Source organism: Pagrus major, chromosome 9, assembly GCF_040436345.1.
Source record: "Pagrus major chromosome 9, Pma_NU_1.0".
In the NCBI taxonomy this organism is placed as follows: domain Eukaryota; kingdom Metazoa; phylum Chordata; class Actinopteri; order Spariformes; family Sparidae; genus Pagrus; species Pagrus major.
Genome location: NC_133223.1, coordinates 30,734,189 through 30,751,118, shown reverse-complemented (window position 1 = coordinate 30,751,118; position 16,930 = coordinate 30,734,189). Strand labels below are relative to the sequence as shown.

Below are 16,930 nucleotides of genomic sequence, written 5' to 3'. Positions count from 1 at the left end.
ATCTCCATGTATCAGGCATTCCTTAATTTTCTATATTACCGCACATAGCTACTTTTTCATTAATTAATAAAAGCAGTCATGTAAATCTGAACTTTCTTTTTATTTAGAAAGTCCTTTAAATATCATACCACAACAGTCTACAATACAGGAATTGCATCTTTTCAACACCAGTATCGGTGTGACCCACCTCGGTCCATAAACATTAGAAACACAAAACATTAATCTGTCTGCAGAGTTTTGTACATGTGCTGTAATATATATAAAAAAAAACATTTTTCACATAGCAGCTCTAAGAAAAAACACTTCATAAATGTGGCAAACATCACAGTCATGACTCAGCTGCACACACCTCTCTCAGAGTTGGACAACAAACTTGACAGTGCTTCCTCAATTCTTGGCTGATTAGACATGCTCACTGTATTCTTTATTTTTGCAGACAGCAGCTCTGGATTAAAAAGACAATTTCGGTTCCTCAAATTATTTTTGTAACACCTATTTAATTTCTTGTGGGGTAGATTTAACACACAATGCAACTTGTCCAGTTTTTGCTGTCCAGTAAAATACTGGGTGTGTTTATTTTATCACTCACTGCCTCCCTCCAACACATCTCCCAACATATAAGTAATGTTAGCCTAATTTTTGTCCATAATTCAGTGCAAGAGAGTGATATTTTTGCAAAGGAGCAACATAAGTTTTTGACTTAATTGTTCAACCAAGGCCAGAAATCTTATAATCGAGACATTTCCACCCTCGGTGTCAGTGCATAAAGATATTTAATATAACTTGACCTGGTCCAAATAAGTTGACTGCAGTTAAGACCAAATATTGTGCTGTATAGTTGTACAGCCTACATTTCTACACATAGTGCCTCTAAAACAATTCTCTGTGTGTTTGGACAAACTTTCTTGGCCATAATATAAGTCATGTCAAAGTTTGTTCTAACAGCGGACTTGAAAATAACTGTTGGATTTGTTTGAATCAGCTTGCTGTTGTTAGGTGTGGTTAACTGCATCCGGACAATTCAGAAGGTGTCAAGTAAGTTGTCATTCAAGGAAGGTCTAATTCAGTACGATATCATTGTGTGCATGTCCTGGCACTTATTGTATTGTGTTGTGTTGCATTGTATGTGGCACTGTGGTACCCACCCATCTGACACTACAATTTATAAACGGCTGTAAAAAAAATATTTGCCAGTTGTTTCCACCCCTGGCTGATTGAAATGTCTGTCTTTTCTCTCGCCTTCCTTTTAAATTAAGTCAATAAAACATCTTGAATATACTGATGTCATATTACTCCTCTGATGCTGCAACTTTGTCACCTCATCCAAAGTTCATGGAAGATAATGTTAGTTTTATAAGAGGGATTCTGTACACATTGGCTTCAACACAGGTACAGCATTAGATTTTAAGAGCTTATTTTATGTGTGTTTGAAAGCCACAGGCACAAATTTGAAGAATCCCAAGGACAATGACCAATCACTGACTGAGAGGAAATGCCATTGAAGCAGTCAGTGAGTGAGCCGCAGGGAGAACAGCAATCAGTGAGGACTATTTCTGGAACGTCTCCTTCATCGCTCAGACGACTGTTATGAAGAGCTTTTTGTGACTTGCTTGATTAGTTTTTTGAGTGTTTACTGAGGAGAGCGTTCTCTTTTTATGAACGTCCTGGTTCTCATTCACACAAATCCACACGCAGGATGTACTTAGTACACACACATCTCACTGCAGGGTAAAAAGCATCTCTACTGATGCAGCAACAAACCTGCTGTTCTAACATTTCAGGCCTCTGTCGGCCATTTGTCTAACACTGAAACACTTTAAAAGCAGATCGAGGCAGATGGCCGTTACGTAAATCATCCTGCAGACTTCGGAGCTCGCAACTTGAATCGTGCCTTTGTAACTTAAAGAGCATCTACACGTGTTCACGTAGGTTGTCGACCACAACCATCATCACTCTTGTGTGTAGTCACGTGCTGTGTAATTGTGATCACAGCCCACTTTGGTACAGCTTTGCACAATATAGAGCTGCAATGATTTGTCGAATAATCGATTAGTTGATCGAAAGAAAGTTACTGCCAACTATTTTGATAAGCAATTAATCTTTTCACTCACTTTTTAGAAAAATATGAATCATTTGCTTGTTCAGGCCTCTTAAAAGAACGAGGATATGCTGCTCCTTTTTGTCATTCATGAACGTTTTGCTTTTGGACTGTTAGTTGACCAAACAAAGCAATGTGAAGACGTCACTTTGGGCTCTGGGAAATTGTGATGAGCATTTTTTCACGATTTCTTGACATTTTGAAGACATGATACAGTCACAGACAACTAATCGATTAATCATGAAAATAATCTGTAGATGAATCGATATTGAAATTATCCTTAGTTGCGGCCCTAGCACGTTATTGTGATGTGAAGGGCTGAACTGCACAGGATGTGAACGGGACAAAGTGTGCCAGTCAGCCACAATCAGGTTGTGAGGACAAACTCACCACACAGGAGAGCAAAGAGGGCTGCCAGCCCAACATAACACACATAAATATTTAATATAATATTGATCACATAACATGGAACATGTGGATGATATAATTTCATATATATTATGTGTTTGTAACTTTATGATATTAGTGGGAATTTGCAATGAAAAGTGCAGTAACTTCACCTGTTGTATTATACTGAACTTATTAAGTACATTTAAAGAGTTTCATGGATAAATTGAGTTTGATAAGAACTGTGTGTGCAGGAAGATCAAACATCTGAGACCTGCAGGGGCTCTGGTTCAGTTCCTGACAGCAGGGTCTCCAGTCTGGTAATATCATGTAACCAACACAGCTGGTAATGTTAATGGGTGGGAAGCCGGTGGGGGATGTTGTCCTGGCTTGTGGACTTCAGATGTTTGAACGGGCACAAGGGGGGTCACAATTCTCCAAGTCCACAAATCAATTTGACTTTCGATTTAAAAACATTTTCCAGCGCTGAAGGCTGTGCTATTGTTAGACTCCCATCTGGATTTGTAAAGATCATCATTTACATTTATAAATTATTCTTTAAAAAGATAGGAGTATTTTAAACCTAAAGGTTGACTTTTTTTCTGGTGGCTTTTTTGGCAGGTTAAGGTTAGGCATATTGCAAATAATATTGACTGAAAAGAGTTCAACAAAAAATACCAGCCCTTCAGTGATTCAGCAATAACCAAAAAAGGATAGAAATTCAGTTTGTTATAAAGTTTGGTCTCTCAAATCTGTCCTGGGTAAACCAGTCTTTCCAAGCAAATCAATAAAGGATCGCTGGCAGTGTTACCAGTTCAGTTCAGTTCATCTCCCACGAGTAAACCCTCTTTCTTAAAGAGCTCAGAGAAGGATTGTACTGGTCAGTTTTTGTCTTCGTTCACAAAGGATACATATCCTTTGTGTCTGCAACTGTGGCTGCAGGCTACCAGTAAGATAGCTGCCTCGTCTGAAGTGTTGTTCAGAAGTTTTTTTTCTCTTTTGTATGCATGCTGGATGTGCTCAAGTCGGCTCATCCAGGGCCATCGGTGATACTGCCTTTCAATTTGATGATCAAAATTGAAGGCTCATTTCGATCGATTTTTGATTTTGAATCGAAATCGTGACACTAACAGGCACAGTGGGGTCCTTGATACAAACATGTCTTTAGTGTGAAAACACACAAGCATCGTAACCATATTAATAGTTCCTAGGGATTTTTAGCCCGGGTTTAGTTACTTATTAAGTGCAAGATGAAAATGTAAAACCAGATCTGTTTGTCTGAGTGAACTCGAGTAGAGGACACGCTACCAAATTCCCCGAAAGTTCATGTTTTAAGTTTGGGGAAGTACAAATGGCAGAGAGAGAGAGAGATGTATACAGAGGTCAGCCTTTTCATTCATCTGGTTTTTGTCCTTTATACGGAGGAAATTCCTTAAGTTACAGGAACATGTTCTACTTATTCATTATATTCCACTTGCCAGACACGGTGATAAAGATTTTAAAAGTATGTGAAAACGTTTAACTGAGTCATGGCTGAAAGTTTCAGTGTGTGAACATGTTTTCTTTGAAGCCGACTCTTTTCTTTGTCTGTTTTCCTGTTACTTGGTCATGGTGACTGACAGTGGGGAAATGCATTAGCGCGATGATGGGAGGGCTTGCAGTTACCCCGCCTAGAGGCGCACAGACTGCAACCACACAGTGCCTACCACAAAGTTAGAGGAAGGAAATGCTTACACACACTCATACAGTACACGCTCACAGAGAGGTCCTTTTAAGGAAAAGGCCCTGCTCTCCTCTGAGTGCTGAGTGGAGCAAAGGCAATGCCTTCAAATACAGAAATATAAATACATACACACATTTACACACTGTTGTGATTGCATGTCTGCACGGGTCTAAAGATTTCTCACAAGATTGTATATTTATTAATACGGTCCACTACAGCTATTCAGAGTTTAAAGGACACCTGATATCCTGTGTTTATAGACACTGCTACAACACTGCTAATCCAGTCTACTGTGACAAGGAACATGATCTGTGAGGACTGAAAATGTTTTAGGTACTTCGACTGAAGAGTCAAAAGCATATATTGATATAACGTAAGGCTGGAACAAACAGTATCACTAGAGGCAATTTATTAATTGATTAAAAGTTGCTCTTTAAAGAAGCTGGAATCAAAGAATTTTGATTTTATTCTTAAAAAACATTACTCAAACTGCTAAATCAATTATTTTTTGTCTGTAACAATAAATCCCTAGGTCTTTAGAATAAAAGTTCATGTTGCTGAAACCTTTGGTGCATTCACTTCCCAAACATGTCTGGCAGATTTCACATGTCTCTGTCGAGGAACTGGACCTCAGTTCACACGCCTGTTCATTTATAGATGTGTAGATGTGTGTCACTGTATCCCAGCTACATTGTCTGCTGTTCTCACTTCTCTTTTTCCGTTTCTTTCTTTATCTGTTTCTCAGGCCGAGGCCAGGCTGGCAGCCAAGAGGGCAGCCAGGGCAGAGGCCAGAGAGATCCGCATGAAGGAGCTGGAGAGACAACAGAAAGAGGTACAAGTCAGGATGCACTCGTACATTTAAAACTATGAATACAAAATACACCGTATGGATAACTGTTAAGGACATCAACACTTGTTGTATGGCCTTGTGACACATTGTTTTATTCAGGTATCACATAGTGTTTAAGATTTCTTCGGTACTTTAAATAAGCCGAAACCCAAACATCTTGATATTGGGATTTATTGCATTAATGTTTGTAACACCAGGTGCTATTGTATGACACATGGCTTGTTTATGTATGACCCTACGTAAGAAGAGGATTTCCGCAGTCTTGTTGGTCCTCTGTTGGCACTTTGGACCTAAAGCATTTCCTGTCAACATTGCTTTACGCTCCTAAGCTGTGACTCTTAAATCCTGTAGGTCATAGGTCAGAGGTGTAAACAGGGTGTAGCACTGAGGAGCACTGCTGTTGATTTCCTCAGAGTCTGTTGTTCACAGAAAGTTCAGAAAAAAGCTTGAAAAACATACACAAGTTGATTCAGGATGAGGGGATAAAACACACTCCTCCTTATCAACCAGTTCTGCAGTAAAATATCATTACCAACCAACCCTGGACCATGTGGATTTCATTTAAATAACTACAACTGCAGAACTTCATTTGAAAAACCTAATATCTACAGAGGCATTTCATTTTGAATGACTGGTTTAGTCTAAGAGGCATCTGAACATGGACTATCTGCCACTAGGGGTCTCACAATCAAAACAATAAAAACAAAAGATGTAGTTAATTACTGTGGGATCATGGGAGTTGTTGTCTACAGGACTGTTTACTTTTAACATAATTCATTATCCATTATCCAATGAAAGGCAACCAAATAAAACACAATGTCCCTTTGAATAACAGTATAGATTTCTCTAGTTTGAACATTATTGGAAACATTTGGAATAATGTTTGTCACAACTTAAAATATATATCAAAGGTCGAGTCTTATTTAGACATTTTAATGCAGATATGTTACATATTATATCTTTAAAATAATGTGAAAATATCTGGATTAAAGGTGATGAAATATCACATGTGCAGCTCATCTTGTTTGTCTGGTCCGAAGTGGATTTGTGTTAGTTATTGTTCCAACTACACAACAGTATATTAGAGTAAGTGAAGTATTCTTATATTTTAGACATAGCCTTCCATTGTTTAGGAAACATTTAGCAAGTACAAGGTACGTGATGAGTACATGAGGTAAAAAGATGAGAGAACACAGATATTTTGTTTGACAGTGTAGCCTCCCACTGTTTAGCACATAGTTTGCCAAAGCAATGAGATGAAAGTCCTCAAAGAGGGTTTGAACCTTTTCCAGTTAATCTCAGGCCAAACTGAAAAAATGTTCCAAGACTTTTGAGACTGAATGGAAACTTTTCAATTCACACATTTGATTAAAACCCTTCTCTGAAAGAGACAAGAGACTCTGAAGATGAAAACCCAAGGCACTCGGTTTCTCAGTTCTTCCAAACCAAAATACAACAGTTATTTACATTCTGTGACCTGTGAAATACACGTGTTTTAAGACGTCAATGATTTGGGTGCATCATGGTTCTCTTTGTGTAGTCCTGCCTCTTTGGATAACTACATTCAGTATGTAGTACAACAGTACTTGCTTACTCATCTGCTTGGCCACTGTGGCTGATACCTGGAACCCTCCAGAAATGTCCAGACCTGAACTAGAGGTATTAAATGTGTGGTATTTTTTATTTAACATTAATAAAAGATTGTGTACCTCTCAAAAGTTAGATATAGAGACCACAGAGACCCTGAAACTCTGGCTGGTACATCCAGTGTCAGTGTTGGCTCCAGCACTTCACTCTGATTTGTGTTGAAGCAGGTGCACAGCTCAACAGTCTGTGTGTTACTGGTGTTTTTCTTTCTCTAGTTTAGCACCTCTAATCTGAACCATGGGGGGTCACACTTTCCCATGATCACTATTCTTAGCCTGGAGTAATCCCATACACACAAACAGATTTCTGCCTCTCACCTGTCGAAACTGAACTTGTAAAGGTTGACTAATTTCTGAGTCCAGAGAGGATTTGAAATTAAACCCTGGGGACCTTCGACCTAATTCTCTTTCTCAACTTTCTCATGTTGACCCCTCTTTGTAACCTAAAGATGTTTCTTGTTGTGTGGTTGGGAGAAAAAAAATGCAAACAAAGAGTACCAATAATTAACTAAAGATAGAAATTCAGTTTGTTATAAAGTTTGGTTTCTTTAATATGTTTTGAGTAAACCCTTTTACCAAACAAATCAATAAAGAAAATAAACATGTCTCAGACGCTGTCAGAGTTACCTCCAATACCAGTCAGTTGATCATCTTTGTGCACAGAGGATAGGCCACTGAATTGTAATTATCCAAATTGAAAGCACATTTCGATCGATTTTTAAATTTAGTATTGAAATCGTGGCACCCCTAATATTGATATATATATATTGCTTGAAATAAAATTGAGAAACAGTTTGCAGGTAAAATTCTGACTTTTTTGGGCTAATCATGTGAATTAAATATCAGGAAAATTCAAAGTACTTCAGTATGTTTTTGCAAAAATAACATTAAATACTGACATAAAGAAATCCTTCTCATGGATAATCAACTGTATCTACAACATTAATCACACTATTACAACGAGGGATAATAAAAGTATTAGCTACTATGCCTCAGGTACTGACCATAAATCTCTGACTGCATTTAATCTGACAACATATTTGGTCACACATTTAAAAATAACCACTTGGCATCCGTCTGATCCAATTTACAGGAGAGAACTGGTGCTTGTCATTATAGCCAACCCTTCTCCCATTAAGTTATAGTGGGATAATCAGCATTTCAGCTCAATTATTCTGCAATCAAAACACAGGTGCTGATCCCAAACAACAACAGTCTGCACGTGAACACACACATACACCAGTCACCACTCACCGGATTAATGGTCATTGTTAAGCCGAGTCTGGTCGGTGTGTGTGTGTCTGCGTGTGTCTGTGTGTCTGTGTTTCTGCATGTGTGTGTGTGTGTGTGTGTCCCTTAAACCCTTTAGCCGAGATCTAAAGTAGCTTAGCAGGTTGCGCTCCTTGGTCCAGCCTACAGTGGAGCAGTTCTCGTTGTTGCGGTGTTGTTGACATGAGCGATGGGTCTCTGCGCTCACAGCCACCTCCGGGACTTTTGGATGTTTCCTCACACACTGAAGACAGGACTTAAAGCTGGATTATTAGCTGTGTACCAGTGAACGAGAACCGTGCGGTTGCCTCTGTTGTTCTGAGCTCATATCTCTGCGCTCCGTTCTGCCGTGATCCTGCCTACATGACCGCCCGTGGTCTTACCTGCTGACTGGCGAAAGATGCAACCTGTCCTGGCACCCTGAGGGCAGCAGGACGGCCGGGCGTCGGCTGGCAGGGAGGGGGCTGAGGGCTGCCCTCACCGGGCGCCCACAAACCCCTCCGATCAAGAAGGGGAGCTTGGTGAGTTGAACAGAACTGGTTCAAACATACGTAAGCTGATTGTGCAACTCATTTCATGAATGGGCTTATGACGGCGTTTGGCTCACTTGCTAATTGGGTGTCCAGACACATAATATGAGATAAGTACGCAGACAGGATCCCTCTGGTCAGTTTGTGTTTTTTAATTATGAGTTTCTGTAAGATTATGTCATAACAAATCAGTACTAATTGTCGGTATGAGTGTAAAAGACATATTGTACTTTAGAATCATCCTGTAGGAGATGGTGGAAGTGAAAACAGAGAGAGATGAAAGGTCAGAGCTCGTGTAGCACAGGTACATGAAGATTTATTTATGGGTCATTCCACGAAAGTCTTTCAGAATCTAGAAGTTGTCCCGGTTCATGTCATGGATTTTCTTTGGAAAAAATCATTTTGAAACTTCTATTTAATTCATCGGACCTTGAAAAATCCTGAAGCTATACCCTAAAAACTTTTTAAGTTATAATTTTCTGAAGTTTAGCCCTTTGAGCTAAATTTCAGCATTTTTTGTATTATTCGTATGTGCATTTGAACCTCAGCAGTTGCTTATTTTTCACTAGATTGAGTTGACATTTGTCCTGAACATCCAAGAGACACTACTTTTTTTTTACCAGAACAAAATCTGTAATTTTCAAAAATGTATATTTCCACTAGATTTCACTTTCTTGCAACCAAATTTTGGTTCTGTGTAGAATTAATGTAGTTTCAGAACTTAAATAACACACTTTTGGGGTTATTTTGACTGTAGATGTCTCCATGAAGGATTATTTTAATTTCCTGTTATGTTATATTACTCTATCATTTATAAAAAAAAATGTTGTGCTGTTCATTGTAGGCTATTTTAGAAGTTAATGCGGCCTCTACAACTGGAGTAGAGGATGACTTCATGACTAGATGAGGTCCAGTCTGCTGCAGTAAGAGGTCATCCAGCGTGAGGACGTGACCTCTCATCGTGACTGAACCTATAGATTAAGAGCATTGGACTAGTGAGGCCAAAAGGCTGTGCTCCATTGATTTTTCAGGAGTGTTGTCGTTCCTAAAGGGATGCAGAGGTCAGCTGCGAATCCATTTTCTGAAAGCCAGAATTACAAAGCAGCCAATCCGTATATTGGGCAAGCACACAAGGGAGACAGTGGTAGTAAATCTGGATTAAAGTGCTGGACCGTTGGGATGGAAAGTGCAGCAGACAGGGTGGGGTGTGTTTTCAGTGTGTTGGCTTGGATCAGAGGTGGTGAGCTCAAAGCCGCAGTGCTCTTATATTAAAGTTAACAGCAAATGTGTTTGTCTTGTTGGTAAAAGCAGCAAAGTGTGTATGAGAACAGCTCAGTCGGACAATACTGTGATTTAATTTAAGTTCAAGTAGTTGTCAAATCAAATCAATTTTATTTATATAGCCAAAACGACATCCTCTGTCCTTAGACCCTCAATTCGAGTGAGGAAAAACTTGTCATTAGTTGTGATATTACAGTTGAAGGGCAAATGAATGAAAAGACCAAAGAAAATATTATTCCATATGAAATAGATATACACTCGGGTAATTGGTTTCACTGTTTATCAAAAAAGAAAACACTTGTAATGGGCTATAATGGATGTACTTCCGCAAACATTCCACATTTTAGACAGCAAGAGAACAGGCCTGCCTGGCTTCAGTCCTTGTTCCCACAACTTCAGACTGAACTGGGAAGGTTAATGGAAATGAGTTGACATATTAAGCAGCAGTCAGAGTTCATTGATGTGAAGTATCCCTGCTCAAGATTACTCCCATTACTGATGAAGAAAACTATGAAGATCCAGATGTTTCTTTAAATTTGTTGAATCATAGTGAAGTGTGTTAATATTGTGCAGGTTCCCCTTGTGCAGCTAAAAAAGCTCTGACCTATTAAGCCATGGTCATAGGACCTCTGGGAGAGTCCCGTGGTGTCTGGCACCGGGAAGTTTGTAGTGGATCCTTTGGGTCCTGTATGTTGGGGGCTGGGGCCTCCATGGATCGGACTTGTTCCAGCACGTCCCACAGATGCTCAGTCAGATTGGGACCTGGGAAATTTGAAGGCCTGGTCAACGCCTTGGGCTCTTTGTCACGTCCCTCCTGCTGTTCCTGAGCAGTTTTTGTGTTGTGCCAGGGCACCAGAGGTCATCAGCTGTCACTGGTTTTAAAGTTGTGGCTGATTGGTGTATATACATGATACGATTGGGTTCAGAGAGCTACTGCAGCTGAGGAGTGTCTGCTCTTGGGGATACGAAGAGATCTTGGATTGCATCTTTGAACAGTTCACAGATAGCATTTGTCGCTCACTGGAGCGAGCGCTGATTTGCCTCTGATCTGAGGCTTTTGTCGGCAATCTATGACAATCCCTGCTAAAGTGCTGTAGTGTCACCTCAGAATAAGCTAACTAGCTACAGATTGTAATTTCATAATGGACAAACTTGACAATAGTAACAATCATCTCATCTAACTAACAGAAAAAGAATATGCAAAATGTGGATTTATGTGTTAACAGGCAATTTAACAGGAGTATTTGGATTCACTTTATTTGAACATGATCTCAGCTCGCAGGCTCTGTACCAGGATGTGTGAGAGGCCAGTTTGTCACAAGACTCAGCTGTGTAGTCATGGGAACACAGACTTTAAAGTGACTCTGTAGCACTTGCACATTTTCTGCCACTGATACCAACCTAAAGGAACCATGGGAAAATACCTGGTAACCCAGGTCTTCTGCAAATCTCCAGTGAACTTGTGTTCTTGGGTCAGTTACTGTTGGTCCTGCAGTGCAGCGGGGGACTGCACATTCCTGAGCTGCTCTCATTAGCAGAAACCTTCCCCTCTGCATGCTGTCTGTCCTCATCTGTCACTTACTGCAGCTCACTTTATGTTTTTGAAAGTTTCAACTTCATGTCTGTCTTCATCAAACCTTTTTTTTAATTTTATTTTCCCCTTTTCATGTTTGATATCCTCCAATCTTTCTCTTCTCCTCGGTGTTGGTGTGTAGATCTTTCAGGTGCAGAAGGTAGGCCTCCTCTTCCTCATTTCTACCTTGCATTTAAATTATCATCGGTGTGTGTTTCAAACTGTGAAATCTTTTACCTGTGCTCTGTTACCTGAACTTTTTTCTTGCCTTCATTTCCTGTCTCGTCTTAGAAATATTATGGCTTGGACACCAAAGTAGACGACCGATCGGACAGCAAATGGGGAGATATTGAACAATGGATGGTACAGTTTCTGTGCTGTGGTGACACTAAAACACTAACGCATGTGTTTACTTGCCTCTGTACATGTTTGGGGGCTTTTATTTGTGTCTGTTTGGAAGCTTTTGCAGTGTGCTGTGCAGACCGAGTCTGCTTTTGAGTTCTAGATAATTCCTGTTAAGCCTTTTTAGAAAATAACGGATTATGAAGAATCAAAGCTTGGCCATTAATGATAATCCACTTATTCAAAGGAGCCGGGTGCCCGTTTGGATTTGAATCAGCATGGCCATCTGCCCCGTTGGTGTGAGACTGCATGGGATTTACTGTTGAATTTACCACTTCAGTTACTTTGATTTGCTTCAGACCATCAGAAAGTTTCAAACACAGCGATGAAGAAACAGTGTGTGTGACTCGTAGTTTCACTAACCACAGTGTGTTTTTGTACTAAAGTATTTCACTTACTGTGTGTTGCAATTTGAGGTGACAGTGTTTGTGCAACATGGGTGTCTCACTGGTTTTGTTGGATGGATTTACTGTTTCAGTGTGATGGTTTTAGGAACTTGCATGACTGATTCTGTGAACGAGTTCGACTTCACTGTCGAATAAACTTGTAGATTTGTTTAATGGAGGCATTGAGACAAAAGCACGTGATGTATCCTGGTCTTTGCTTTCATGCCATTCAGTTTATGTGGTGTCCAGATTTATTTACATGTTTTCATTGCTACCAAATATCAAATATGTTTGATTAATTGAAGTATATCACAACATCATAATCCTAAAGTGAAATCAAAATTAAGTTATTTAGGGATTTTAAACAGGGTTTGTACAAAGTCTCAACATTGGCTACATTATCATGGTTAGAAAAATGCTCGACTTTGAATATACTCATAAAAAAAATAGATTTTCAGCATAATCTGGGGTAGAGCTGCAACAGTTATCAATTATTTTGATTATTAATTAATCAGCTTGAGTAATTTTTAAGGGAGAAAAGTCAAAATTCTCTGATTCCATCTTCTTAAATGTGAATATTTTCGGTTTATTTACTCATCTGTCACAGTAAACTGAGTATGTTTGGGTTGTGGACAAAACAAAACATTTGAGGACGTCATCTTGGACTTCATTTTTCACCATTTACTTTTATTTTATAGACCAAACAACTAATCAATCAATCAAGGAAATAATTGACAGATTAATCGTGATGAAAATAATAGTTAGTTAGTTAAGTTGGTGTTTCATCCGCTCATAAAGAATGAGAAATGAAACAATCCCATTGTCATATTTGTTTGCCTTCTGGCATTGAAATTAGCAAGAATTAAATAATCAAAACATCCACCCAGGTTAATATGAACAGCATGTAAAATAAACAAAGTGACAAATGTACATTGAGAATTACATTTCCAGTAACAATTTAGATGTTGGAGTCTAGGGATTGAATTTTACACTTAAAAAACTGTACAAACCCTGTTTCAAACAATGTTTAGGCTGTAATGAAAACATGCAACTTCTTCTTGAACTGGACATTATTGGATCGGTGGAAAGACTGACCACTAAATGTCATTTTTTACCTTCCCCCTCCATCTGTCTCATTGATCTTTGACATCTCTCTCCTCCTCCTTCTCCTTTATCTCCTCTCTTCTCCATCCTCACCCCTCCCCTCCCTCCTTCCTCATCCAGGAGGACAGTGAGAGGTACTCACGTTCTTCACGGATACAGACGGTTTGTAGCCCTCCATCTGTTTCCATCTCTTCATGCCTTTCCTCTGTAATCTTGTCCTCCATCTTGGAGAACCACAGGGAGCAACTCAGTGTTTGACCTTGGCTTCAGGACTAGATTTAGCAGACCGTGTGCAGAAAAGATCAGATCACAGATCACTTATTGTTAATAATCTCTTTATTATAAGATGTCTCTCTGTTTTCTGATCTGTTCCTGTTTTAATTTGCTCTTGATGACATTAGCTGTCAGTACTAACTCAACACTCCTGATTTACCCTTTGTCTTAGAGAACTGCAGTAATTAGACAACTTATTGACTAGTCGATATAAATAAATAAGTAAATACATAGGTAACTATTTTGATAATCGATGATTTGTTAAACTAATTTTTCATGCAAAAATGGTTTACATCCTATTAAATGTGAAGATTTCCTGCTTTTCTCTGCTATATATTGTATTAAACTGAATATTATGGGGTTTTGGACTGAGACTAAGACTTTTAAAGACATTTTTCACTATTTTCAGACATTTTAAAGAACAAACAATTAATCGATGAATCTAAAGATTAATTGACAGATTACTCTATAATAAAAATAATCGTTAGTTGCAGCCCTATTGCCTCGATAAATTGAAAATGATGTACATTTTCATAATACTTATTCCATCAATACAGCAAAAATAAATAATGTAAAATTGTTGACAGTGTGTTGAATTTCATTGAGCTTAACAGTGATTTAAAAAAAAGTGAGTGAAAATACTATGTTTGTTAAAATAGTGAAGCAATGCTGGATTAAAGTAAAAGTGATCACTATGTTGGATTTACTACTGTATGCACAGGTACATTACACTGTTAGCTACTAGCCTTAGCTTAACAGTCTTGAACATTCTTTAAATACCAACTTCTGTTTGAGAAGGTGGCGTGACAAAGCCCTGAAGTCATTTCGAGATAAGATTTGATTCTTTGTATTTGCTTTTGCTTTGCACAAGAGAATATCTAGAAATGTGATGTTTTCTCAAGGTCACATAAATCATCATCAGATCTGAGGAGAGAAACACTGAACTGAACCATGTGTCACTGCAGCAGGGTGCCTCCTATCATTATCTGCCGTCCGCGGTCATTGTTGACGTAAATCACACATTTTGACCATTTTCCACAACCCTAACCATCCATTTCACTCTCTCGCCCTCTCACACAGCTCTCAGACGACGATGAACGGATGTCAGTGGGAAGCCGGGGCAGTGTCAGGGTCAGTATCACTCAAACAGCACACGCATTAAATCTCCAGAGACTTTCTTTATAACACTTTATTTTCCTTTTTACGAGTCTCAAATACATTTTGGATCCACAAAGACGGACCTTATTCCCTTGAACCTCTGGCTATGTGGAGGCGGTGTGTCTGTCCTTGGTAACTCAATAAAGTGCAGTCAGTGTGGGTTGTTGGTGATGATGTTGTGTCTTTGTGCAGTCGGATCTTGACGCAGTCGGGGCTTACGGTGGAGGGGTAAGGGTTTGATATTATGAATTTTTAACCCCGCTACCTGAAGATTTGTAGTGTGAATGAGTCGTTGTTTGACTAACAGTTAGTTTAAAGAACTCAAAGCATGGAGTTAATCTGTTTTATCCTCGTGGGGTTTACACAGAAGAAATAAGAACATCATTATTTATAATACAAAGCATGTTTGTGTGCTGTGATTTAAATGGATTTAGTTTGAGTTTATATTCTTTTTATTTCGCACAGGATGAAAGTGAGTCAATGATTTTATAGTTTGTGATTGCAGAGGAACATTTTTATGTGTGATCGTATTCGGTCGTGTGCTTGTTTTTGCTGTTGTGAAGGAACATCGACTACCCTGGACTTTGATTTTGACTGAAAGAACTGGGTGTGTTATGGAGCTATCAGGCTCCAACCAAAACACACTCGACACTATTTTAGGCTGTGTTATGTCTCAAAATGTTGAGTGCTGTTTCTTCTGTGCTGTGTAATGTGGAAAAACTCTTCATACTAATCATTCTCGTGGGCACACGAGATCCTGGAAATCTGGCTTCACTCAGTTATTTTTTGTTTTTGTTTTTTAGATAAATCAGTTAGTTTTGGCATATAATTTCATGTTTAAAGATTGTGGTCTTTAGTATGCATTTCACCCATGTATTAAGAGACCATGGTGCATGTGCTGTGTGTTGGTTTGGTTTTCCTATTATTAGTAACAGTGGCTGTGGTTACATGGGCTGTATTTCTTATATCTGACTGAAATACTTGTAATTAGAGATTCCAACTTAACTGTTGACATGAACGCTAAATAAATAAGATGTGCGTTCACATGCCCTAAAGCAGCGTTCCACCCGCTGTGAAGCATCTCAACTGCCAGAAACATAACAGAAGAGGAAGAAGTTTATCTCCAACTTTATTAAGAACATTCAATTAATCAATTTCCCTTGAAAACTGCCCTTTCATACAATTTACAAGATTGACGCACATCGTGTCTTGGGAGGAATATCTGCACTCTGGTTCGGTGGATTTCTGCTTCGTTCATCTTTTCAAAACTTGATTGAACAACTAAAAAATAATTTTTCATGCAAAATGGCAGACAATTTTGTTTTCAGCCTGTCAAACATGGAGATTTCCAGCTTTACCTTGTTTTATGTCATATTAAACTGAATAACTTTGGGTTTTGGGCAGATAAGAAGAACATTTAAAGACTGGGGTGGACATCTTTCACCATATCCTTATATTTTATAGTCTAAACTATTCATTGTAATTAAATTTTTGAGTGCCTTGATGTTCGAGGAGGAGTTCAACAAATCCTTAAGTCTATTAAGATGTCCGTCGGCCACAGACCCTGCCGGAAGTAACGTTGCCCCATTTATTCCAACCATGAGAAATGATGGGATTTAGCATTTACATTGTAATTAGGCGCTTATATTTTCCTGTTTAACGGATTATCAAAGGTTTACACCACCACCCCTTATCTGATAGAAAGTTAATTCAAATCAGGCCAAATTGGGATGTTTACACGAGGTGTTTATTCTCACTTATGTGTGCTGTGCGATCTGATTTTTGGATGAGGTTTTGCGTGTTTTCACCCTTCACTGTTCTTCCACTCTTCCTCTCTAAGGGCTCCTCCTCTTCTCTGTCACTTAAGAAGTCAAAGAAAAAGAAGAAGCATAAGCACAAAGACAAAGACGTATGTAAAAGCTCGAACTGTAAACACACAAAAAGCCTGTGCAGAAATAGAGTTGGTGTTTCTCACTCTACACGTTCTTTACTCACAGAGGAACGGCTACGATGATGATTACAGTGTGATATCCAGCAGGGTCAGTAGCTGTGTGCTGAACTGATTTGTATAAGAGTGAGGGAATGCTTGCACATTTCTAGACGATCTGCAACCTTTCACTCATGACCTTCCTCTTTCTCCTGCTGTCAGAGCTCCAGAATCAGTGATGAAAGCCGAGCGTCTCGCTCCTCCAGACTAGACCTGACGGTGCGTTTAACTGCGTCTCATCCTTATCGCTGTAAAGCTGTACA

At 39.0% G+C, this 16,930-nt stretch overlaps 1 protein-coding gene across 5 annotated transcripts in view; it reads left to right on the top strand.

Moving 5' to 3' along the window:
- The window catches only part of lrrfip1a (leucine rich repeat (in FLII) interacting protein 1a), a 46,482-nt gene that overhangs the window by 13,697 nt on the left and 15,855 nt on the right, over positions 1 to 16,930 (top strand). For 4 of the 5 annotated variants that reach the window (XM_073473634.1, XM_073473632.1, XM_073473633.1 and 1 more), the window contains exons 2-3: positions 4,954 to 5,040; positions 14,603 to 14,653. In XM_073473634.1, the coding sequence (XP_073329735.1) occupies positions 4,954 to 5,040; positions 14,603 to 14,653 (138 nt within the window). The remainder of the gene's footprint in view (positions 1 to 4,953; positions 5,041 to 14,602; positions 14,654 to 16,930) is intronic. The other variant, XM_073473631.1, reaches the window with a different exon arrangement.